A 27,577-nucleotide genomic window follows, 5' to 3' on the forward strand; every position below is an offset into this window, starting at 1 on the left:
GGGTTGATGAATTAGTCTGGATGATGGGGGAAGGTCTCTCTGAGGAGGTGAGGGTCCAGCCCCTATTGTGTGACAGTCTGTGCGGAGGGGTCAAAGCTAATGTTCCAAGCCATGTGGAAGCTTGCCGTCTCTCAGCCACCCTTCCACGCTGCTGTGTGAGGCTGAGGACTCAACTTCGTCATCGAGAATCTCTCCTGTGGTGACACTTAAGCCCTGTGTTCTAGGCCAGAGCTATGGGTCGGGAGCACCTTCCATGGGCTTTCTTGCCACTCTGTCCTAAAATTTTACAGTTCACACTGAAAACTCAAGCAAGAGCGCGACTCGGGCACGAAGCTTCCTAACATCCAAGTCTTCTGATTTCCAAGCCTCCTGGATTTATATTTAAGTAATTATTCATCTGCCCTTCTCAAAAGGGAACTCAGGCCATCTGAACAGAGCAGAGATTATATATACTAAACAGTCCTTTATTGCAGTTAATAACTCCACTTTTTTTCTTTGTCTTTTCTTTTTTTTAAGATTTTACTGATTTATTTGAGAGATATAGAGCACAAGCAGGGGAAATGGCAGGCACAGGGAGAGGGAAAAGCAGGCTTCCCGACGAGCAGGGAGCCTAACACGGGGTTCAATCCCAGGACCTTGGGGTTACAACCTGAGCAGAAGGCAAACGCTTAACCTACTGAGCCACCCAGGCACCCCTAACTCCACTTATCTTCTGCTCTAAATGTATTTTTAACATACAGGGCATAGCAGAGGACTTTCTTAAGAGATATATGAGCTTCTTTTCTCCTCTTACGCTTAAAAATAACTAAATATTTTGAGGTCATAACCGCTCTAAAAATGCATAATCTATTGTTTTAGGCAGACTCATTTTACTAAAAGTGCTTTATAAATCCTGAGTCATAGCATGTTCTCTCCGTTGGTTTGCCTGGAGTCCATAACACTAACAAGTATCTTCAAGGGGAGCCCATTGTTTTCCACGTTACTCCTCTCTGTTCTGTCTGACCTGCCACAAAAACGTCCCGTGGATTTTGACACAGGCAAATAGAAATGACAAATGCATCGATTTAGACCTTAACCTTGTGTGCTTTCTATACAAAACATACAAAACCTCTTCTGAACTTTGCAGTTGTCATTTAAGCTATAATGTGCTGTCAGCCTGATGCGTCTACTAGTAAAGTCATTCTGGGTCCACATATTGCTCCCAAGGTTACCTTCAAATGCAAAAGCTGTGAAACTTCCAGAAATTGTTTCCATTTTTATGTACTGGATAAACTAAATGACTTTCAGGTGAGCTACCTTTTAGGTCAATGGGCACTACCAAATTTTTACGTATTAGTTTTTTGTCTTAAAAATGTACACTTATTTTTCCTGGTGACACCCTTGAAATGAGATTTCAATTTCATAATCACCCAAATACTGATTAGAAGTTTAGGACTATCAAATGTCCCACCTGCCATTGGCTAAATTCCTCCACGAAGTTGCCGGAAATAAATTCTCTTTCTCTGAACTCCTTAGAGTACGTTGTACATATCGTTTTTCTATCATATGTTACCTTGCATTTTGAGTATCTAACTCACGTTAGATCTTAAATCCACTGAGGACGGGGAGTTTGTGTTAAACATCCCTTTATCACCTGTCACGATGCCTTATTATGAGATGTTTAATGAAAATATTTAATGACTTAAAGAATATATTAAAATAATAATGAAGGGGCACCTGGGTGGCTCAGTCAGTTAGGTGTCTGACTCTTGGCCTCAGTTCAGGTCTTGGTCTCCGGGTTGTGAGTTCCAGCCCCGCATTGGGCTCCGTGCTGGGCATGGAGCCTACGTAACAAAAAATTTTTTAAGTTAAAATAATGAAAATAGCCTGTCGTTTTATATTTGTGAATTGTGTGGGATATTTTGCCACTTTATATTTGCCATATTAGTCGAGAGTTATTTCATACACTTCCCAGTGATAGCTGCTTTATCACCTGAGAACTGGTGAGTGCCCTGCATGGGAGCATGACTTCGAGTGGTCCAGGGGTCAGGCATGTCCCCTTACAGAGTGCAGCCCCGGGGCAGGGGCACAGTATGAGGGAAGAGTCATAGAAATGGAGCAACAGCACAGTTCTTCCCCTTTGGTAAAATAGATCATCAGCATCTGTGTTGTGTGGGCACCATGATCTTAGACTAATTGTTACTCATCGTTTTTATTTTATGCATCTTATCGTATACTCAACAGCAGCTGGTTCTTAATGTACCAGATAGATTTACCTTGTTAGATGGAAATGGTTTCCTCCATGTGGTAGATGAGACAGTGGGAGATTACAGAATAAAAAAATTCCAAAGGATTATATGGCTAGTTAAGAGACAGAGCCTGGATATGAACCTAGGTGTTCTTGGTTCTAAAGCCACTGGCTGTTCCTATGACCCAGAGTTGTCCACCCTACTAACAGTGTAAATGTCATCATGACTGAGAGGTTAAGTAGATGTTCTTGAGAGATCCATTTCTGAAACTAGATCAAAGGCCTAAATTGGGGGAAATGTAAGATATGCCTGATTGATATTCTATAAATTCTGGAGCATAACTTTATTACTGCTCATTACCAACATATTCTCTTGCAATTTTGAAAGCCTAAGATGTCTATAATTCTGGTATAGAGACTAGAAACCTTTTATTATTACCTTGAATCACTGCTGACTTCAATGAGCTCTCAGTTTCAGGGAAAGAAAAATAAAATGATAGCCTCAGTTGAAGGGCAATGTTCATAGGAAGCGATTTATTATAATATGTGTAAAAGAGAATTTGGGGCAATTACTGTCCAGCTACCTTTCACAATTTCACAATTCACCATTTTTTTAGTGATTTTTTTCTATGTGTCATGTCCTGCTATAGAATGAATATCTAAATGAAGGTGTTAATGCCAGAATGATTGAATATGAAGATAACCGTCCCCTCCTAGATATGTTTCTGCAGAAGCCAATGGGTCTGCTATCCCTGCTCGATGAAGAAAGTCAGTTTCCCAAGGCCACTGACCAGACTCTTGTGGGTGAGTTTTAAACCCAGTATGTCTGCATCGTTTTGTGCTGCAGTAATAGAATGCTCTGGATGACTTAAAAAGAATTTTGTGTTAATTATCTGGAAGAAAATAGCTGTCACAAAGCCTGCATATGTAACTTTAAAGAAGAGGCTTTGGGTCTAATATCTGGACCAGTGAATGTTTAAAATAGGGTGAAATATTTAGTGATGAATTAAACAAGTTTGGTATTGGACTTCTCCTTACATTGTCATAGGATCTTATGTTAGAAATAACCTCAGAATTTATCAAGCCCCACCTCCTCAAAAAAGAAACTACCCAGGCCCAATATAAAAATTGGAGGGCAGGGCAAAAGACCAGCTCTGGAAATTGAAAAGAGATAGTTAATAAATTCATCTAGGCACTAGTCTAATAGAGGCAAATAGCCTCCATTACCTTAATAATCTCTAAATTACAGTACATTAGTAAATATTGACAATAATCACGAGTAATCAAAGAAAGTGTAAACATATTCATTTTTTCTGTTTGAGAAGGCAAAGATATGTATGTGTTTTTAATAGATTATCTTCTAAAATGGTTAAAATTAAGAATGTCTTATTCCTTAGATTAAAAAATAAAACTTTAGCTTGTTTAGGTAAAAAATCATTTTTTAATGGAGAAATACCATATTCCCTAATGGTAGGAGATATTGATTATGTATAATAAATATTTGCAGAAAATTTGGATTCACATTTTCTCTCATTTACTTTGGGTGATGAGTCTGTTTCTTACCATTAAGTCTGTGATGTTGCTTCCTGGTGACTCACCCACTGGCTTATTCTCTCCTCTAATTGGACAATACGAATGGAAAACAAAACAATCCCAAAGTTCTGGGGAAAGTTGTCTCATAGCAATCACTTGATTTCGAGGTTAAAATGTCCCTTCTAGGACATGGAGTAAAAAATTCTCTGAAGGTGGCACAGTTGTTATAGGACTGTAACTGCCTTTATGACCCTACATTTTTCATATGTAATCAATAATAATGTATTCTAATAGAAAAGAGAGCCAGAATACCAGATTTCTAGGCTCATGGCTTCACATCAAACTGGGTTTCACAAACCTCTTTGATCAGTTAATCTCAAGTAGTTTCCTTCCTCTGGACCAGTGGTTCACACAATGTGGTCTACAGACCAGGACCATCAGCATCACCTGGGAACTTGCTAGAAATGTGACTTCTTGGATCCCCCCCAACACACACCCCCAGATCTACTAAGTCAGAAACTCTGTTTTAATAGGCCCTCCAGGGGGGTTTTGTTTGCCAAGGTTTAAGAACTGCTGCTCTAAATCATAATAGAATGGTTCAATTAATGATCTTGAGTTTGGTCTCAACATTTATGCTCCAGATCTGCATTTATCATTATGTAAAATTGTCTTTTCACTGCACATTGTCCATTTTATGGTGAAAGAGATGATTCTGTCAATCAGTATTTTCTGAGCATCTCCTTACATAACTTGATATTGGAGTTCAATTTTTTTTCTATAGAAAAATTTGAAGGTAACCTGAAATCACAGTATTTCTGGAGGCCCAAAAGAATGGAACTTAGTTTTGGAATTCACCATTATGCAGGAAAGGTAAGGTCTGTGAAGAATTATGAATGAGTTTCTCTTAGTCTTTCATCAAATAATAATGATAAACATGAAAACTATGGCCCAAAATATTTACAGTTGGTTGTAATGAGATAGCCATCTGTTTCTGCCCCAATCTGTTCTTCAACTTCCTATAGTCTGTCCAGTTGACTGCCAGAAATCCCGCTCCAGAGCAATCTGCTCTAGCATCTATCCTGAGAAGGTTAACAAAAAATCCTTCTCCTACTTCGACAATGTTATAGTTTTTCTGGAGGAATTTATTAAGAAACTAAGGGAAAACAAGAAAGAAAAGAGACAAGCATCAAAGCCTTCATTTTTCTGATCCTAAGATCTGGCTTTGGGGGAGATTGGCTGGCAAGGGGGACCTACTTTTTCCTTCTTTTAATGTTAGCTGGGAACCTTTTGCATAAACTGCCTTTTATAGCCTTGAGGTGCTTCTCTCTCCACAGAAGCCTTTGTCTCTCCTCCTGCCCAACAGGAGAAAGTGCCAAATTGGAGGTGTGGTCGGATAATGGAGCTGGCCGAGGTGGGGTTGACTAATGGACTGTTCAGCAGTTGGATGTTTATGCTTTGATAAATGCACGTTCCCACAGCAGAGCAAACCTCAGATATATTGTCCTAAACCCACAGGATGCTCTGTTTCCCTTCTGCAGAGAATAACAGGTCATTCCTTCACAATGATGGTATAAATATTGGAGGACTGAGAAGATATTAAAATCAAGAAAGAAATGCAGAGAATGAGAAATACAGAAACAAAATAAAATAACACAGAACTTGGAAGATTCAGGTCTACTAGGACTTCTCTATTCCACAAATTTCAATATTCCACAGACTTTTGTCACTGAAAAAAAATCCACCTTAAATATTATAGTTATGGCCTCTCCCATGCTGTTCAGCGTGTGATTTTTCCAAATAAGTCTTTTTCAAAACATCCATTAAGAATTTGCTAAGATCATTTTATCCAGTTGTTTTTAACAGCTGTATTAGTCACCTTGGACTGTCATAAGAAAATACCACAGGATGGGTGGCTTAAAGCACAGAAATTTATTTTCTCACAGTTCTGGAGGCTAGAAGTCCAAGATCAAGGTGACAGCAAGGTCATTGTCTGGTGAGACCTCTCTCCCTGGCTTGCAGATGGGTGCATTCTTGCAGTGTTCTCATGTGGCCTTTTCTCTGGGTACATGAGAGGGAGAAAGAGATCTCAAGTATGTCTTTCTCTTCTTCCGAAGACACCAGTCCTATGGGATTAGGGTCCCACCCTTAAGACCACATTTAACCTTAATTACCTCCTGAAAGACCCTGTCCAAATACAGTCACATTTAGGATCAGGAATTCAACATATTAATTGTGGGGGGACACAGTTCAATCCATAACAGCAACTATATGAGATCATCCTACAGAAATCTTCGGATTACATTGATCTTTAGTGTTAAAATTACTTAGAAGTGCCAGAAACATGAATATTCATAGTGTACTTAAACCACACTATTAGTGAAACAAAAATTTATAATGGCCAATTCACTGCTTGTGAATCAATTACCATAGAAATGAGAATGCCTTGGTGGCCCCAGGGTGCCTCCTTTATGCCACCCTCGACCCTCCAAACACAGAAAGGAAACAACACCAAGTTTCCAACATAATAAATGAAAGGCAACAAACCATGATTCCAACCAAATTAGCAAGACACAAATTTTTCTCGGACAAAATATACTGTAGACCTGGAAAAATTTGCTCTTCCAGCCAAGCTGTAAAGGACTTCGTTCATAAATCTTTGTATTCCTGTTGCTCAGCACAGAGGAAGTTCTCAGTAAATACCTATTCATGATTTTGTCGCTGCTGCTGGTGATGATGACAAGGAGAATGGCATTGATTGTGATACTGAAACTTACTTTATCAACAGGTCCTGTATAATGCAAGTGGGTTCTTAGCTAAAAATAGAGACACTCTTCCAACTGATATTGTGCTGCTTTTGAGGTCATCAGAAAACAATGTCATTCGCCAACTAGTCAGTCACCCTCTGACAAAAACAGGTAAGCTTAAGGCAATTTCCTTTAACTGAGAAATTTCCTCAGGCCCAATCCAGTAGTTTCTGACTGATTTTCGTGAGTATAATCCCCAATTTTTTTTTTAATGTTTGTTTGGTTTTAGCTCACTAAATATGCATTTCTTAATACATTCTGCCCAAATTGTCTGAAGAACATATAAAAATGAATATAAACAAACTAGATTTTCATTCAAGAAAAGTTCTGGAAGAGCTAGCCAGAAAATATGTTGGTATTTTAGCTACTCGTTAGAAGGATTTGCGCATCTCTGAAGAGTTTAGAGTGACCTCTCTTTCAGGACTGGGCAGCTTTGGGTGGTACTTTAAGACTCTATAGGTGTAGTGAGCTCTGCCTTGTTAATTAAAAACTTATAGGGGTGCCTGGGGGGCTCAATTGTTAAGCGTCTGCCTTCGGCTCAGGTCGTGATCCCAGCATTCTGGGATCCAGCCCGCATCGGGCTCCCTGCTCAGCGGGAAGCCTGCTTCTCCCTCTCCCACTCCCCCTGCCTGTGTTCCCTCTCTCGATGCCTCTCTCTGTGTCAAATAAATAAAATCTTAAAAAAAAAAAAAACTTATATGCCTTTGCTCCAGCCAACCATATACATGTTTGCTTTTGCTTTTAAGTAGAAAAAAATGTAGTTTGGGTTGTTTTTCTTTATTGGAGTTTGTTTTATTATTTTGCATTTCTTTTTACGGTTTTATTGAGATATAACTGACATACAGTAAATAGCTCATGTTTAGACAGTAAAACGTGATGAGTTTTTGACAGGCATAAACATCTATAAAACCATCACCACATTCAGTAGGGAACATATTCATCACCCCCAGAGGATATTTCCTCATGACTCTGGAATCCTTCCCACCACCGTTCGGATCCCTCTCCAGTTGTTCTAGCACCATTGGTTGGAAGGATTATTCTTTCCCCCATTGAATTGCTTGGGCACCCTGTTGAAAATCAATTGACTGTATACATGTAGGTCTATTTCTAGACTTTTCTATTGTGTGTCCTTGATACTTGTCTATCTTTATGGCAGTACTACACTTCTTGACTACTGTCGCTTTATAAAAAAAAAAAAAAAACCAATTGAAATCAGATAGTATAAGCTACCCAACGCTGGCTTTTTCAGAGTTGTCGAGGCAATTATTCCTTTGCTTTTCCATATAAATGTTAGAATAAGCTTGTCAATTTCTACCAAAGATCCTGGTGAGACTTTGATTGGGATGCACTGAAGCTATAGATTAATTTTGGGAGAATTGATATCCTCACAATATTGGGTCTTCCAATCAGGAAGCACAGTATAGCTCTTCGTTTATTTAAGTCTTCCTTAATTTCTCTCAGCAATATTTTGTAGTATTCGGTGTATGCGTCTTGTGTATCTTTGTCAAATTATCTAATATATCACATTTTATGCTATTATAAATGGTAATTTTAATTCAAATTCTGTTTGTTGCTAGTATATAGAAATCCAGTTGATTTGTGTGTATTGATCTTTCACCCTGCAGTGTTGCTAAGCTCATTTTCTTGGTGAATTCCATAGGATTTTCTCTATAGATGATCACGTCTGTGAAAAAAGAGTTTGCCTTTTCTTCTCCAGTATGTTTACTTTTTATGTATTCATCTTGCCTGGTTGCTCTGTCTAGAATCACCAAAGCAATATTGAATACAAGTGCTAAGAGTGAACATTCTTGCCTTATTCCTTTTTTTTTTTTAAAGATTTTATTTATTTATTTGACAGAGATAGAGACAGCCAGCGAGAGAGGGAACACAAGCAGGGGGAGTAGGAGAGGAAGAAGCAGGCTCATAGCGGAGGAGCCTGACGTGGGGCTTGATCCCATAACGCGGGGATCACGCCCTGAGCCGAAGGCAAACGCTTAACCGCTGTGCCACCCAGGCGCCCCTAAATGCTAAATTTTATGTTACGTAAGTTTTACAATAAAAAATGAAAAGGAAGAAAAACTCATGTATTTTGTATTTTTTTTTTTTAGTTATTTCAGTTAATCCAGTCTTGTGTTACTTTATCATGCCCAGAAGCAAATGTCTTCAGTTTTGACTTTAACAGTTTTCATCTCTTTCTATATCCACCAACTGCATCTGTGCACCTAATCTCATGTTTTTGACCCTTATAAAATATGCAGTCAGGTTCTCAGTACTATGTTCTGTCTCCTGACTATCAGCAGAACCATGTCTCATTGGCCAAAGAGAAGAGAATTTCATAATCAAAGATGTTTCAGTCACTCTGAATCTCAAAGCTATCAGAGGCATTTGGGTTTTATATTCACCTAGATATGCAAACATAATAATAATAATGACGACAATAATAATACATACATTTGTTTAGAATTTGCAGTGTGCTAGGCACTGTGCTGACTACTTTTATTTACTCATAATAGCAACCCTCTGAGGAGGAATTACTGGTACAGATGCGACTTTGAGTCTTGGAAACGTTGAGCATCTTTCTTGGTGTTACCCCTGTGGGAAGTCTTAGAAGAGGGCTTGAAAGTTGGGTTTTTTCAATCCTATATTATGCTGTCTCCAAGATTCTAAGATAACCCTTTGCATGTATGACTTTAAATATGATATACAGTGAAGCCATTGTGAGGAGGAAATGTACCACAATTCCTTACAGCTTACATCTCTACATTGGTTTATTACAGGTTTGTTCATCAGGTCAACTATAAAGGCAAAGTGGATATATTTTCTGAAATTAACATCTATGCCAATTTTAGTTCCTGTTGAAATGCATTAATGAGTTTTTAGAAGGCTTTCATTTATTTTGTTGTTAAACAATTTGATGACTAGTGTATAAATTTTGTTACATTGAAATTATTAATCCCTTAGTAAATTTCCTCTAGTTTTTTAGTTTTCAGAGAAACTTAAATTTTTAGTTCTTATTTGGCTAATATTAAGTAATGGTATCTATTAAGTAATGGGTCTATTCTAATAGTGTGCTACTAGTCCTTTGTATAAGTCTATAGTAATTTTGGTAATTTTTTCTAAAACCTTCCCTTAAAAAAAAAAAAAAAAAGTCCACAGCTGTCCCTCTGAAGACCAAGTGTTACTATGTTTGTCCACTCTGCTGTCTGCAGTGTTTCCCAGTAGAAGAGTGGACAGTGTGGTGTGCAGCCCAGAGTGAAAGCCAGCACACACACCCATCGCAGCACCTTTCCTGATAACGAGGGAAGGGGGGAGACGGCACAGCCAAGGCACTGCCAGCCGAATCCCAGGCAGGGTCCCACCAGCATCATCACTCCCGAGCCAGCCTTTCGCCACCGCAAAGAATGTGAAGGATTTGTCAAAAACATGTAGCCTTGGGGCACCTGGTGGCTCAGCTGATTAAGCATCCGACTCTTGATTTTGGCTCAGGTCATGATCTCAGGGTTGTGAGATTGAGCCCCGCATCAGGCTCTACACTGGGCGTGGAGCCTGCTTACGATTCTCTCTCCCTCTCCTGCTCCCACCCCCACCCCAACGTGCACTCTCTCTCTCTAAAGATCAAAGAAACAAAAAACATGTAGCTTCTACTTCTCACCTAGACAAATGAAAGTGAAAAGAAATAATCTTTCTGAAGTGACTGAATTCTGGAGATATATTTGAACATTACCGTTGGGATGATGAACTCTTGGATTGTGGGTTGATTGTTTATTGTGCTTGGTGAGGGGCGGGACAGGAGAGAAGATGAACTAACATTTCCGGGTGCCCACCGTGCACCAGACATACTGTCACATGTCATCAAAATTCTGTGAGGCAGACAGCATTATCCCCATTATATGGTTTCAGAATGCAACTCAAAGACTAAGTAAATGATCGATCGATAGGCCACACAATTTAAGTACCACAGGCGGTATTCAAATACAGGTATTCCTGGCTTCTAGAGCCATAATTTTTCACTACACCAGAGTATTTTCACACCTTGGGTTATGCACATAAACGTAGCCCTAGCACTGGGCACTTAATTTCTGAGTTGAACATATCTATTTCTGCATCAAACATATCCATTGCTCTCAACCATTCTTGATTTTCTTACAAACATTTCATATGAATTAATGATCCATATGATTTTTTAAGGCCCACTATAAAGCTTACCTTTTTGTTAAGGAAAATCTCAGATGCCATTTAACACATACACACATACATGAAGCAAACTGTTCCCTTTATCGGAATCACACCATATCTTGTAGCAATTAAAGGAAATCTAACACTTACCTGTATTTTTTCTAATATCCAAGTTGGGGTTTTTTTTTTTAAATTTAAAATTTGTTATAAATTTTTATGTAATATTTTATCCTTAAATTTCTCATAAATACTTAACTGAGGATGACTATGGCAGCATCAACAATGTTTATTTTAATACTTAAGTAAATGAGGAAAGTCTTCTAGTGATTAAGTATTCTAAAATGTACATTAATTTCATCCACATTCCTATAGGTAATCTGCCACATTCTAAAACTAGAAATATAATAAATTATCAAATGAGGACTTCAGAAAAATCAATCAACTTGAGAAAGGTAAGAAATGCATTTTGCATGACAGTGAGCCTAAGAATTTAACCTTTACAGCAACAGTATTTGTGTGCTCCTAAAAGTAAACAGCATTTAACGTAGGCTTTCTCCCTTTGATCTTTCTTTTCTGCTTAAACAGCTATGTTATGTTTATATTACTGCTAGCCACTAAAATAATCATGCATTTATGATACATTCCTAACTCTTTATAGCTCGTTTGAATGTTACACTAAGAGCAACTAAAAATACGTTAGCTAAGGTCTGAGACATCACATTCCCTGCAAGATCAATTAAAATTCCAATGAGGCTGACAAAACAATTACCCTAAGTAAAAATATTAACCTTTTCTTATTTTATGTATTTGAATGCATAGACCACGATCACCCGAAGGAAATTCCATGTGCTCCTTATAGATCATAAAGTGCAGTGGATACTGAAACATCACTGTCTGTCTTGGTCTTTGTAGGATCAAAGTGGAGAAGCCACACGTCATGCCACAGAGACCACCAACATGAAGACACAAACAGTTGCATCATATTTTAGAGTAAGATATTAAATTATGGTGTGTTGTGCTTAGGAATGTTATTTATTTAATTTATTTATTTTCAGACAGGGGGAGGGGCAGAACGAGTGAAGAAAGAGAACCCTAAGCAGGTTCCACACCCAGCAAAGAGCCTGATAGGGGATTGACCTCACAACCTGTAAGATGACCCAAAATCAAGAGTTAGAGACTTAACTGACTGAGCCCCCCAGGTGCCCCAGGAATGTTATTTATTTTATTTTTTAAAACTTCTTAAAAGATTTTATCTATTTATTTGAGAGAGAGAGAAAGAAAGCGTGAGAGAGGAGAGAGAAGGAGAAAGGGGAGGGTCAGAGGGAGAGGGAGAAGCAGACTCCCTGCTGAGGAGGAAGCCCAACTCGGTACTCCATCCCAGGACTCTGGGATCATGACCTGAGCCGAAGGCAGACGCTTAACCGACTGAGCCACCCAGATGCCCCTATTATTTATTTCAAATGAGAGTTACAAATCAAAAGCTAGTAATAAATATCAGAGTACTATTAGCAAAAGATAATTCTCATTGTATTCCATTTACTATTTGTTAGATACAGAATATTGTAGAGTACTGTCAAAAACCTATGGATTGGTTTGCTTTGCTATTTTATCTATAAAATTATTGTATACTAAGTCGGTCTTAATGGAAGTTTATACTTTGGTTAAAATTTGGTTAAAAGAACCAAATGCATTTCCCCTAGAACAAAACCTGGCAGGGTTTTTAATTCCATGCTCTGATAACTACCTATAACTTCTTCCCACTCCTGAATGACCTTGGGGTGGGCAGATGGGACGAGGCTGAGCATCTAGGCTCATTCCATATCTCCCTGCACCTAGACAAGATGAAACCTCAAAAGAAAAAGAACTGGTATAAGCATGGAGCAAGGAGAAGGGATACTGGGAAAACATAGTAACACGCTAACAAAATCAGCCACTGTGTTCTTAGCATAGTGTCAAGGTGACCTTTCTTACCTGTTTCTTCCTTGGACAATATGGGAGAAAAGGAAGAAAAGAAGTACTTTACTTCCTCTGTGCTCTAAAGAACTTCAGATACCCATGCCCTCGTTATTGGTGTCCATTCGTATTTATCTCTTCTGATAATATCATCTTGGGGCGCCTGGGTGGCTCAGTTGTTTTAAGCATCTGCTTTCGGTCAGATCATAATCTTGGAGTTCTGGGATCTAGTCCCACATCGGGCTCCCTGCTCAGCAGGGAGTCTGCTTCTCCCTCTCCCTCTGCCCCTCCCCCTGCTTGTGCGCTCTCTCAAACAAATAAATTAAATCTTTTTTAAAAATAAAAAATAAAAAAATAGGGGCGCCTGGGTGGCACAGCGGTTAAGCGTCTGCCTTCGGCTCAGGGCGTGATCCTGGCGTTATGGGATCGAGCCCCACATCAGGCTCCTCCGCTATGAGCCTGCTTCTTCCTCTCCCACTCCCCCTGCTTGTGTTCCCTCTCTCGCTGGCTGTCTCTATCTCTGTTGAATAAATAAATAAAATCTTTAAAAAAATAAAAATAAATAAAATAAAATAAAAAATAAAAAAATAATCATGTGAACCAGCCAATGAAAATGTAGAGAATACTAACTAAAAATTGGAAATTATTAATAATACAATTTAAGGCGGGAAAAGGGGAGTAATTAGGCTAAATTTACTGTAAGTGTTCAGTGAGTAAATCCAGTTTTCTAACAGAATCATGAAATGCTTTTAAAAATAGCTGGGTAGTTTTATTAAATAGTTTTTCGAGTCCTAAGCTCATAGCAGACAGTGTGTACTTAATCATCTTTGAGTAGCACGTAGTACATTCATATACTTAATCTCTCACATGTGCTGCTGGTACATTCACCTGACATCGGGACTGCAGCACAGCTGAATTACCGAGCGTATTTATGGACAGATTATTTTCCTTTTTTAAGGGAGTTACCCAAGACCCACATCAGTCCACTGTTGTTGACATCCAACACTGTGTGTATGTTTAAAACATTAGCTCATAAAATCATTTTACTCCTCCGGCTGAAGTGAAAAGTGATAGAAGATAATTCCGTATAGTATATAATGAATTTTTTAAAGTGATTATCCGTTCTGCGGAGAATGCATATAGTGTAACACCATGCTTTGGTCCCTAAGAAAAACCAGGGCCTAAATTGCAGAAGGCTTTTGCTCAAAATGCCCCAGCCCCTGGCAGGTGTTTGCAGGACAACAGGAATGATGGCTCACAGATCAACGCGATGAAAAGGGGCTCCAAATTGGCAAGCCCAGCTTTAAAGATCACATCTGAGTTTCAGTGCCCAAGAAGAAGCCAAGCCACTCCAAGGCTTTGTCATTTGTGTAATTCCGTATTTGGCTTGCTCTGGCTTTGTAACCATAGGCTTCTATGTTTCCAACACTAAAAGAAATCCAACGGACACCAGCTGTCTGTGTTCATACATCTGTTACCTTGCCAGTAAATTGCAGTCCCAGTCATTAACTGCTCATTTTCTGAGATTCCACTTTTAGTTGAGATGTGATTATTCTAATGTTATACTTAGTTGTCCTGTAATTGGCTACCATTTTAATAAGCTATTGCTGAACATGCAGTTTTCGTATCTATGTGACTTTGAAAATTCTAAAATAAATAAGAAAATTATCAAACTAGAACAGATTTGAGTACTTGAGTGAATTTGCTTATTTTTGTAACTCCTACGTCCTATGTATTAAACTGCTTTAACTTCTCATTCCTTATTTTAAACCAGAGGATTCTGACAGGACTTGAAGCATTTACGTTCATACTTTTATATGAAGAAAAAAATTGAACAAGGAAAATAAGAGTACAAGCAAGAAACTAAGTCATATGACTAAATATTATATATCAGCAAGTATCCGTGAAGGCTATAATTACTTACAAACAAATCAGATGAAAAGTAATTTCATCTGTTAATTAAACTTGCCTTAAGAATGTACAGGGAACCTTTTAATAGCTAAGTTCGAGTTATTGCCTCTACATTTTTATGAGTAAATCTGTATTTTTAAAAATACGCTATAAATAAAATTTTCATTAACACAGATTTTCCTCTATTGAATGTGAATTAATATGAACATATGTAACATCCAGTTTTCAGGGTTTTTTTTCTTGCAAGCCACTAAGTTTCTGTATACTACACTGAGAAATTTATTTTTGTTGCATATTATAGTATTCCCTGATGGATTTGTTATCCAAAATGGTGGTGGGCCGGCCTCACTTTGTCCGTTGCATCAAACCAAATAATGAACGTCAGGCAAGAAAATATGATAAAGAGAAAGTCCTCCTACAGCTTCGCTACACAGGAATTCTGGAAACAGCAAGAATTCGAAGGCTGGGATATTCACATCGGATACTTTTCTCCAGCTTCATAAAGCGGTATGTGGATTTCTGTTCAAGGTTATAGAGAAATCCATCAGAAGAATTACAGGGAACAAAATAGGAGAGAGAATTACTCAGGTGTGCGAGGAGGGAGGCATTTTGTTTTTGCAAAGGCGTTTGCACTGAGAGAGAAGGTAAGCAGGCCTGACGTTTCTGTTGTCAGCTGGGAGATCCTGTGTGGTTGCACAGGATACAGGTCCTGAGCAGTAAGATCGAAAGGCCTACGTTTCTGTACAGAGCAGTCGGAGGGTTTGGGTTCTTATCCCACGGCTCCTGCTGTGTGACCCGTGGGCTGTACCAGAGATTCTCAACAGGGGGGATTTTTGCCCCTCAAAGAATTTGTTGATGTCTGGAGGCATTTTTGGTTGTCACAGTTGATGGGGTGGGGGTGTCTGTTGGCATCTAGCGCCTGGAGTCCGAGGTGCTGCTGAACACCCTACAGTGCACAGAAGAGCCCCCCCTGCAAATGTTGCCAGCACTGAGAGCAAGACACCGGGCCTGTGCTGAACCTCATTGACCCTCATTTCATGAATCTGCCCTGACTGCCTGGTGCAACTGTGATAAGGATCGAACGAGACATTATCTGAGTAACAGTATTTAGAAAACAAAAGACTCAATTAGGTATAAGAAGTCCTTTTTAAAATTTGAAATTAATGTAAAATGAATTAAGCTATGTATTAAATATATTTTATTAAGTAATACGTTTGGGGTGATATAGAAGCTCAGTACCTTATGTGGTTAATATTTTAAATGCCCATATTTCTATTATTTAGCAATTCTGTGATTACTGTTAGCTATTAAACTCGAAGTTTCAATTTTCCAAAGTGTTAGAATTTTCAGGCGAAACCTAGCATTTGAGAAATTCCCTATATGTAACATTCTCTGGCCTTTTTCAGAGTGTGCAAATTAGGATTAAGAACAAAACAAAGTTTCCAACCTCCCCTCCCCCAAAACAAAACATCCTCTTGGCTTGTGTCAAGCATTCTTTCACTTGTGGTAACCAAGACCCTCCCTTACTAAATAAAATGAAAACTCTAATTATTTTTGCAAATTATTATGTTTTCAGCAATCTATGGTACTTCTTGCTTTTTCCCCTCTTTGGACACCTGTCAAAGAAAATAAAGGTATTTTTTTAAAAAAGAAAAGAAAAAAGAAAGGTTTGGGGGCGCCTGGGTGGCTCAGTCATTAAGCATCTGCTTTCTGCCCAGGGCGTGATCCCAGGGTCCTGGGATTGATCCCCGCATAAGGCTCCCTGCTTTGCTAGGAGCCTGCTTCTTCCTCTCCCACTCCCCCTGCTTGTGTTCCCTCTCTCGCTGGCTGTCTCTCTGTCAAATAAATAAACAAAATCTAAAAAAAAAAAGTTTGAAAGCATTCAGGTATTCAGTCAGTAATTACTGCCTAGCTTGTTTTTTAAGAAATAACTTTTTAAAGCTAGTAAATAAATAAATAAATACTTCATTCTGATTTATAATTGAGAAGAAAAAGATAAGAAAGGTATTCATTTTAAGCAACTTGAAGAAAACCCTACCACTTCTTCATGACAGAGAGCAAAATTACACAAATATGGTAACTTTCGTAATTGGCAAATCCTCAATAATAGTTTAAGACAGACTTTAAAACCTCAGGCTGTAGGGTTCGGAAGTAGAGCCAGCATCCAATCACTGACTTCCCTTGTCACAGAGCATACCCAATTTTATATCCAAAACTAAGAAATAAAAAATACTGGAATTTCTTATTGGCTACCAGTAAATTCTCCATTCTGTACAGGAATGCAGAGAACCTAAAAGTACTTGATAGGAAGAAATTTCAAATTTCAAATTAAAATCAAAACGTGACCTATTTTGATGTTTTTCGTTTTTTAGAAGTTGATCTTTAACTTGCTTAAAAATTCATATAAATAATAATATAAATTACTATAATTACTGTGAAATTTCAGTAACCTTTTCTTTAGGTACAAGGTACTGTGCTGGGGCGCCTAGGTGGCTCGGTTGGTCAAGTGTCCAAATGTTGATTCTGGGTCAGGTCTTGATCTCAGGGTTGCGAGTTCAAGCGCCATGTTGGGGTCCACGCTGGGAGTGTGCTAAGCGTTGCAGAGGAGACCACATTTTAAAACTGTCTTGAACCTCAACAATTAACAATCCAGTAAAGATTACCAGAGTCATAGACATGGAAAGTTAATAAGCAGTGCAAGGTAATAAATACCAAGATCCAAGGGAAAGTTATACACAGTGCAAGAGATCAGAGAAGAGAAAGATTTTCTCCAGGACGGCTGATAAGAGGGAGTATCAGGAAAGAAAATTTAAACTAGAATCTAATGGTAGATACAGTTTGTGGAAAAGACAGGAAAGGTCTTTCTCAACATACTGTGTGGTGTGTCAAAAGCTAGAGGGACTTGGATTTGTCTGAATTAGCACAGTGGGTGTTAGTGAAGTGATAGAAATTGACAGAAGATAAGCTGGGATAAGATGGGAAAACTGATCAGGTTAAAATTATATAGAGAGGGCCTCAAATGCCATATTAAACCTATAGTTTCAGTTACCCATGGTTTTATAATACGGACAGAAAGGAGAACTAAACCTATTTTCTTGGTGATAATGTAGCTGAAAGTTGCTTATTTAGAAGGTCAGAAGTGGGAATAAATTCATAAATGTATTTCAAAGTCCCATGCTATATAGAATACCAAATTACTACATGATAAATGAGAAAGGGAAAAAAAATTAAGTATACAAAGAACACAAGAATAGCTGTTCTGAATACAGGAAGTTCCAGAAATAAAAGGCTAAACCTTTTCTCCATCGCTAATTTGAAAGCTGTCATCTAAATTGGCAAAGACTCTCAGGAGGCAGAAGAATTCGCAAGGCCCTGTGGAGGTGTAAATAGGACTAAATCGTTCTCCTCTGTCCTGCCTTAGCCTCTGACTAACCCTTCACGTAGGATGCAAAATTCATGAGACTCCGTCTATTCTGTTGTAGATATAAACTCTTCTGTTTGTGACAAGGAAATAATCTTAAGGGGAGATACGTAACATGAACTTACCTTGCACAGGGTTTTTACTGTAGTTGTGTCAAATGAACACTTTTATTCAGAAGCCCGGACGTGAGCTCCGTATTTCCACTAGGCACCTATACACAGTGGATTGGCTACCAGAACTCTAACTCAGCCAGAACTTGTTGAAGGCAGTAGTGTAGCAAAGTAGGTAAGTACACATGCTTTGAAGGCCGCCAAGTTTAGGGGAGAAAAAAAAAAAGGAGAAGAAAAGAAAACCCAACTTCAAACCCCAATTCTGTTACTATCTGAATGTGTGGCCTTGTTCAAAGTTACTTTGAGTAACTGCTATAAGCTTCAAGCCTCCATCTTTTTCATCTGCAAATAGGGATGATGGTAATAGTATCTACTCTGTATGTGGTTATGAGCATTCAATGAAATAATACATATGAAGTTTACCATAGAACCAAATGTCGTTAATACATAGTAGTTATAATTATTTTCATTATTATTCTTGCTTCAGCCCCAAGCTCCCCAAATTACTTTTTACCTACAGTAAAATGAGTCCCACCACATAAACCATGAAGCTAGCCCATAAAAACCAAAGCAGATGCCAGTATGTTGGCTTTAAAACAAGTCTTTAAAACAAGTAATGCAACAGAGCAAGGGTCTGGGGACTTTCCTCCATAGCAACGGGTCTACCTAGATGGTTATTTACCCAGCAAGTCCCAGAAGCAGGTCATTAGTCCTTCAGCAGACATTTAATTGAGCCCCCATGATGTTCTAGTCCTTGAAAAAAAGATGAACCTAGATCTTCATCCGAAGATTAATAAAAGAGCCTCTGACATTAAGAAACTCACAGGCCAGTTGTGGGAACAGGGACCTAGTTAATTATCATACAATGTAATATGAACTCCAGGGACAAGGGTTCTCATCTGCTGTGTTTACTGCTGCATCCTCAGCACTTAGAAGGGTCCCTGGCACATAGTACGTACTCAATAAATATTTATCCAGTGAATGAAAGAATAGTGGATATTTTTAATAAAAGTATGCACAGGGCACTCCAACAGCATGACATGGAGGTGGTAGAAGTGAGGAGGAAAGGAGAAGACTTTTGAGATCATAGTAGAAATTCAGATAAAGCAGAGAATCATAAAAGTAATATATAAATACATACTACAAATACCATATTTTAACTTGGAACATGAACATATATTCATTTTTCAAACTTTTGATACAGGCTCAATTTTTTTTCTTGGAATAAAAGTCCACTGATCAGAGTTTATTGACTCTTTCTTATGTAAGCTATCCATAATCCCTTATTTATCATTTGCAGTTAATATTTCTTGAGATGAAGCAGGAAATTAAAGATATTTGTGAAACAGTCACAGAGCTGAATATTTCTTGCTTCTTAAGATTCTCCTCAACCCTTTGTAATAGCTTCATCCACATTTAATTCCATAGGGTTTAGACCACTACTTTAGGAAGTCTTACCAAAGCATTTGATACAACTTTGTAGAAACAACTTTCTGGCTTTCCTCACTCATAGTCCATCAGTTTATGTAATATGTTTTTTTTTTTTAAGATTTTATCTATTTGAGAGAGAGAACAAGAGCGGGGTGAAGGGCTGAGGGAGAAGCAGACTCCCCACTGAGCAGGGAGCCCGATGCGGGACTCGATCCTGGGACTCCGGGATCATGACCTGAGCGAAGGCAGACCCTTCACTGACTGAGCCACCCAGGCGCCCCTACGTAATATGTTTTTGAATCATGTCACCTCAAGTGCAGGCGTGCACAGGTTTGGCAGCAAATGCAGCTCCCCTGGCAGGAGCGGAAGCACACAGGCACACGAGCGAGAGCTACCACCTGTGAGCTCTAAGTGTGTGGTGCACCCCCATCAGCGCATCTTACCCAGGGAAGGAGAATGTCAGCTAACCCAAATAGTCCATTCATTGAAGATACGTTAGGGAGAGTTTCTAAAATATTGAATCAGTCTTCCTTAAAGGAACAAGCCGTGAGGAAGAAGGACGTGCAGACAGAGAGAATAACACATACGAAGGCATGGAGGCAGGAGCAAACACAGCCTTTTGGCATACTCTTAAATAGCTTTTATTACCGGAGCTCGAGCTGTCCATGGAAAGTAGCCAAAGGTGAGGCTGGAAAGGCAAGCAGGGATATGGAGGAGGAGGGAGCTTTCATGCCCATCTTCATATATGCCAACTCATTTGACAGTCATTTTAAATGACTGCTTGTTGTCAGGGGTGACCTTTGCATTTCCTGCATTTCTGCTGCTCTCCAGATTACGTACGTTGCGTGCCCAGCCTTTGAAAGCACCTGTTTTTGCCATCACGGCTTAGAACTGGGGATGTTCTCAGAGAGTTTCAAGTTGGGAAGGGACATGATCAGATTTTCATCTTATTACGACAATTCAGACAGAGCTGGGGGAGGGGAAGGGAGCATAGACATGAGCAGTTGCAAGGCAATTATGGAAGGCAGGGTGAGAAGAGATGACAGGTGGACTCAAGGCAATGGCAGTAGGAATAGAGAGAAAGAAATGCATTTCAGGGAGGTTTCTGAGCTTGTTGGATACACTGAGTGGAGAATAGGGAAGAATCTAGGATAGCACACAGATTTCTAGCTTTATCACCTTTGGAAAGGGGGTGATATCAATCACAGGGTTAGGAACTAGCAGAAGAGAGGGAAGGTGATGACTTGCTGAGTTTTGAGTGTCTGTGGGATAAGCAGGTGGGGTGCAGAACAGGCAGTTAGGGGTGATGTATTTAGAGTTCGTGTCAAGAGGGCGGAAGATGAAGAAACAGGGCATTGGAGAACACTAGCATTTGAGAGGCAAGTCTAAATATGAGACATGTCAGGGAGACCTACAGGGAAGAGAAGCTGGGGGACAAGGTGGGATGCAAATGTGGGGACACTCAAGCCAGAGAAGGGAGTCAACAATATCCAATGCTACAGAAGGAACACTTAGGATTAGGCTGGAAGACATCCCTTTAGATTTCATCACTAAAACGTCTTATGTGATTAAATAAAAGTCCTTCTTACTATGTGACTAAACCAGATTCCAGCAGCTGCAGAGCCATGGAAAGTGGAGAAATGGAGACTGTTATTTTAAGCAATCTTTCAACTGATCTGTAAAGCTAGAGGGAGACAGAGACTCGTTTCAGGTGAGACAGATGGAGAGGGTTTTGTTCTAAATAAAAGGAACCCGAAGAGAGAAAAGGGATTGAAAATATACGGAAGAGAAGAGGAGGAGGAGATGGCATCTAGAACACAGGCAGATGGAGAGTGGGTTTCTCCTCCTCTGAAGAAGAAGAGGGGAAGAATAGATAGTGGACAAAGGGATCTGTAGCTGGGGAAGAGGTCACTAGAGCTTGCGTCTGGTGGCCTCTAGTAAAATAGCAGACCAGCTTATCTGCTGAGAGCCGTGCAGAGGGCGAAGGGGAGAACAGGGCAGGAGAGATTAAACAGTTGTGAGGATTGGGTGAGGAACGTGGTCGTGGACACCAATCAGGATTCTGGATGTTTCTGTGGGTCAGGCTGACTCAGAAACCGCAGAGTCACAGGGAAGCACACTGGAATGAACGGTGATTTTTCTCTGGCAGGTTTCCAAAGTTTGACAGGAGGGCAGAGAACAATGACTGGGTGGTTCAGGTTTGCCTGTTTGCAGAGCACGGGCAACAAAAGAACAAGAGGGAGCTCACTAAGGGTGGCTTATATGATGAATGAGGAGGTCCTGGCTGGGTCTGGAAAGAAGTAAAACCAGGAGATGGCTGGAAGGCCGGGAGGGCAGAGTAGCTCCTTAGTCACAAGGAGTCCACAAGGAAGTTTGGTCCTCGGGTTGGCAGACCTGAAGGATGAGGGCACATTAATTGGTCCTCCCTCCCACAGAGATTATTTGCACAGGTAGCAAAAACTATGATCATCACATCTTTCTAGACTATTCCAGGCCAGGATTGTCCAAAGAGCCTAACAGAAACTGGTTCATCTGCACATTTAACAGGATGAAACTTGGTGGAGCTAGAATATGTTCTTCTTAGAGGTTTTATCTACAGGATCATTTTTAGAGGAAGAAATTGGTACTTAAAGAGGTTCCCTGATGTGTCTAAATTTACACAGGTAGTCAGTCAAGATCAGAACTCAGCTCGCCTGACCATGCTACCCAAGTCTTCCGCACACCATGCATGGCCTCTGTTTTGAAATTGAAAACCTATCAAAACTTAATGCTTTGTCTCCTCTGGACTAGCAGGTTAATCTTGCACCAAGAAATTAAATAAAGATAAAGGAGTGTCGGAAACTCTAGAAAACTGCGTTTCTTTGCACAAGATTGTTGACCAGGGTAAACCAGTTTTTCTTCTTTTCATTCACCTGGTCCGTTTGAAAAACTTGGGGCCTATTTCAGTTCTCTCCTGCATTAACCCCTTACTTGCTTCCTCTCCTCAATTATATGTATTAAATCAATAGAGAAAATCTCCAGGGAGAGACATAGTGTGACTCAAGGGAAAACAGTGATCAAAGACATTTTTACACTAGTGGGAGGTTCACAGAGAATTAAACCCCTTCCTCCAATTTTAAGATCAGCTTCTAACATTTTTGTGAAGGTGAAAAAAGAATAAAATCTTTCCCTCTGCTTCTTGCCACTGCAGTCCTTCTGCTTGTAGTACCCAGAGAAAGGTTGCTTTTTAAAAAATACTCAACTAGGATGCCTGGGTGGCTCAGTCGGTTAAGTGCCTGCTTTCAGCTCAGGTCATGATCTCAGCGTCCTGGGATGGAGCCCCATGTCAGGCTCTGTGCTTAATGGGGAGCCTGTTTCTCCCTCTTCCTCTGCCTGCCACTCCCACTGCTTGTGCTCATGTTCTCTCTGTGTGTGTGTGTGTGTCAAATAAATAAATAAAAATCTTTAAAAAAAAATACTCAACTAATTTTTTTGGGGGGGTGATGGAGTTTTTGTGGGGAATTTCAGTGGTAAGTGTTGAAAAGTAATCACTAAACTGAGAAAACAGTGCTCAAACATACACAGACTGGCTCAGATTTTTGTCAGTCTCCTTTAGAGTTCTGAGAATGCCTGCAGGGTCCCCTGCGTTAAGTCTGGGAGGCTTTTCCTTCCCTGTACAGAGCTGTCAAGTGTCCACCAAACTACTGAGACGTGGAAACTTTGTGAAATACTAACCAGCCCTTTCTCCCACTTGAAGGTACCACGTTCTCTGCTACAAGTGGAATGAAGAGCCCCCAGGGAGCCCTGATGCCTGTGCCGCCATCTTGGAAAAAGCTGGTCTTGATAACTGGGCTCTTGGAAAAACAAAAGTAATGTTTTCATGTAATTTTCAAGAAAAAAACAATTAACAGTTGTGTTGGATTTACTGAGAATTATACCATATTACAGTGCTTGAAATATTATGGCTTTTTCATGTTACAGACTCTCTAGCTTAAAATAGGGAATTAAGTTGATAAATTTATGAAGGTTATCTTCTTTAGCAAAATGAAACACTTTGTTGTCATAAAGGTTTCTTTTAAGTTCAAGGAAAGTTTCTCTTGAAGACGTATCAAAAAAAAGATGAAATTTAGAGTGAGTATACTTCATTTCAAATAGTATCAAAAACATACTGACATATTTTCTCTTTCTTATCACCACCAAATATAGTCAATAAATATTCAGAATATATTAATATATATTAATATCATATAATTATACAGAATATATTCTGCAGAGAACCATAATGATCTGAATCATAATTATCTGATTTTTTTTCCTAATTCTCAAATCTGCTTCTGTTATTAAACTTGAAATTTACCTGAAGCAAATTATTCACTATTTTTTGTAGACTTGCTGTAGGTGTTTGGAGATCGGTGTGTTAATGTATTAGACTTGAGATCTGAGAGATGTTAGCTTATTTAATCCCTTAGAGAATGAAGTAAAAAAATCATAACAAATTTTGAATATGGAAGTAAGACAGGTGGCTGCTTGGAGAAAGGACGTAGTAGGCTTCTCAGACATCCTCCAGAATGACAAAATGGGGGGTAAGGAAATAAAGAGGGTACCAGGTCTCAGGGCTACACTGAACATATCACTGGGGGACCATGGAGAAAAGAGCCAATCTGAAGAAAGGAAGTACTCAGAGATTGATCACTCAAGAATAACCACTGTCAGCCCTACCACAGACCTACAGAGACTGAAACAAACTTCCACATGAATTAATTGTGTCTTGGGGTAGAAGATGCCAGAGAGAATTTGCACAATGTTCATATAAGAAGTTACTCCCGTAACAATTTAAGGGATTTAAGAAATATATTTATCTTAGACTGAGTGCCCTATGTATTCAGTGATCCGTATTTCCTTCAGTATTGGGTAAGGGGACATGCTGAGCACTAAAAAGATGTGTATTTTATTTACACCATTTTCTTTTACATGATCACATAGATGAATTTCATCAGGCTGAAATCTCATGATTATGGTCTGAAATACATGCCTGACTTCCAACGGAGTTTTAACTTGTAAAAAAGGCCCTCTGCAGTTCCAGTTAGGTGTGGTATTTAAGTAGCATTTTAAAGCTATTTGTGTTTTTCCACTTCACCTTTTCCACTCATTAAGATGGATAGAAGTATTCAATACAGAAACATTTCCAATGCTGTGCAAAGTAAATAAATAAATAAAAAGATGACCTTTTCAAACAGACTGAATTTTAAATGAATTGTCAACAGTAGAATGGACTAAATCTATTAACATGTAGAGTCCCACAGAAATTAAAACTAAATTCAGTCAAAACTTACAGTGCTAACCTATTTGCCTGGGATGCCAAGATTTCAAGTAACAGAACTCCTGCCAGTGTTACCCGTTCTTATGTCTCAGCTATTACATTTGAATTGAAGTAACTTTCTTAGTGGAGTCAATAAACTCTCTTTGAGGTGATTTTTATTAGTAAATGTATTAAAAGCAAAAAATCTTATTTCCTGGGGGAGATGGAAAACTCTTAAATGAGAACCACTCCGTTTCCCCGATTTCATTTTGATTCGAGAACGAAAGTCAGCCCTGGTTTCTCCGTGGTGGCCACTGGGTCTAGCGAGAATGTTGTTAATTCTGTCTGGGGCCATCTCTCCGCCTTATTCCCCTTATGAGCCCCTGAGTGACAGTGCCCTGCTTTATTCACCTTTGTATGCCCAGCAGAGAAGCACGTAACAGCAGGTCTCAATTAATGTTTGATGGATGAATCGCTATAGTTATGAGTCCTCTATCTTTTACAACGAGATTTGTAAGATTTTTAACTTTGGGAAATACACTGTCGAAGAACCATAAGAATTAGCTTTGCTCAGAGTATAGGATGCTAAAACTTCGATAAAAGAGCTGAACCTCCTCCACACTTATTGGCCCATTCCACAAAACCTGTTGCAAGTAACAGTATGATTGCTAAACAGTATTCCTTCTCGAACAGAGGTTTCCTTCAAGAATAAAAATCCATAATGTTACAGCAAAATCCCAGCCAAAGAAGCAAAAGCTAGGGATGTCCAAAATCTAAAAAGATTCAGCATACAGTCTGTTCCGCAAAGCGTAGCGTGTGATGGGTTCACATTTGTGTGTCACCATTTTATTTGTATTCTATTTTAATTCTTTTAAGGTGTTCCTGAAATATTATCATGTGGAACAGTTAAATTTAATGCGAAAGGAAGCCATTGACAAGCTTATTTTGATTCAAGCCTGTGTCAGAGGATTCTTGGATTTAAGAAGATACCAAAAAATACAGGAGAAAAGGAAAGAGAGTGCTATCATAATACAGTCAGGTAATCACTCAGGTGGTAACAAAACGTAATGTTACATTTAGAGATGGACATAAAATCTAATCGTATATACAAACCTCCATTCTTACATAGCTTTTGTCTTTAATTCCAGGCTCTGTCACGTTGATATTTTCTCTATACCAAATCTAAATCAGATTGTTTTAGTGATGGGCATTTTTAATATTTTAATGTTTTGTTTTAAATAAAATAATTCAATTTTTCAATTTTCCATCAGGCATCAATGAAACACAGTTGACCTATTGTGCAAGATACAAGTGACTGAATCAATTATAGATTCAGGAATCATATTATTATAATCCATTGGACAATAACATTTTTCCTACTTTATTCCAAAGGTTACACTTGCCATAATTTTTGACCACTTGATTAAATCTCATTTTGTTAAAGGGCATCCATTTCTTTCTGTTAACTGTAGGGAAATAATATTTATAATTATACTTCACAAATTTTTATTAAAATGTAACAATAGACTTTAGATTTCATTTTTCTATGAAAACTAAATTTAGAACCTGGCATGGTTTAATACAGTATCTTTCAAAATGTGTTGATTGAACTTCCGTAGCAAAAACTCTAATTTACTCGGTAACCTGATATACAGTCATACTACAAATAATGCACTCTGATGTTTTCTATTCTGGCTTATCCCACTTCATTTTTAGATGCTAGATTTGGCCCATTAAATTGATTTTATAATCCACTATGGATTTGTAGCCTGCTTTCTAAAGAACCCTGACATGGTAAGCAGAATAGTTGACTAACATTCAAAAGACTCATGTTCTAGTCATAGGTCTGTCCATTCATAACAGTTCATCTCTTTGGGGATTTTAAAGCCCTTAACTTCTCCCTGAAACATCATAATGCAAATCCTATAATTTGGGACCAAATTGGTTATCCACAATTCCAAAATTTATCAAACACTGAAGAAAAGGTTTATCATAACTCATCTGGCAGTGAAACATGACCTAATATTTATAGTCCTTTATTCATCACCCGTAGTAAAAATACTGTTTTTCTGGAGAACTATTCATGGTTTTGATTATGGAATGCTTCCCTGGCATGGGGAATGTTATGGGATATATGTGATTTGCTCTGAATTACCTTTATAACATAAAAAAGTTTAAATCCCAGTTCTGAAATGTAGCTGGCTCCAAGGATAATTGGCCAAAAAGTCCAAAACACACACTTAGATAATAGGGGCTTTCTCCCATAAATAGCTGAAGTAATTATCAACAGATTTGGAGCAAATGAATACATTTTATCTTTTTCATCAGCTTAGCCAATCTCTTTCATTTTTGTTTCGTCCCCAGAGTCTCCTTAATACAAAAGGCGCTTTAGTTATTTTCTTGCTATAGCTTGTCATCTAGAAGAATCTTGTTAATGAACAATATTTTTAATGAACATGTTCTATTTGGAGTCTTTAATTTTCCTCTTTGACATTGATGGTCAAAAAAAAGTGTTTCTGTTCACTTGAATAATGGTTTTTTTTTTTCTTTATTCTGATTAACACTACTCCGGACCTTATGTGTTTCAGCTGCAAGAGGACATCTAGTCAGGAAACAAAGAAAAGCAATTGTTAACATGAAAAACACAGCAGTAACAACGATTCAGACCCATGATCAGGAATTTGACTACAGGAAAAACTTTGAAAATAAAAGGTATAATGATGTTCATTCTTC

General features: G+C 38.7%; 1 protein-coding gene across 1 annotated transcript in view; it reads left to right on the plus strand.

Annotated features, from left to right (window-relative positions):
* Positions 1-27,577, plus strand: part of MYO3A (myosin IIIA) — a 240,290-nt gene that overhangs the window by 168,341 nt on the left and 44,372 nt on the right. The window contains exons 21-29 of the mRNA XM_048219508.2: positions 2,878-3,031; positions 4,542-4,630; positions 6,546-6,675; positions 11,113-11,192; positions 11,653-11,730; positions 14,906-15,111; positions 23,303-23,414; positions 25,721-25,883; positions 27,433-27,556. Coding sequence (XP_048075465.2) covers positions 2,878-3,031; positions 4,542-4,630; positions 6,546-6,675; positions 11,113-11,192; positions 11,653-11,730; positions 14,906-15,111; positions 23,303-23,414; positions 25,721-25,883; positions 27,433-27,556 — 1,136 coding nt within the window. The remainder of the gene's footprint in view (positions 1-2,877; positions 3,032-4,541; positions 4,631-6,545; positions 6,676-11,112; positions 11,193-11,652; positions 11,731-14,905; positions 15,112-23,302; positions 23,415-25,720; positions 25,884-27,432; positions 27,557-27,577) is intronic.

The sequence above is a fragment of the Ursus arctos genome, unplaced genomic scaffold, assembly GCF_023065955.2.
Source record: "Ursus arctos isolate Adak ecotype North America unplaced genomic scaffold, UrsArc2.0 scaffold_30, whole genome shotgun sequence".
Taxonomy (NCBI): Eukaryota; Metazoa; Chordata; class Mammalia; order Carnivora; family Ursidae; genus Ursus; species Ursus arctos.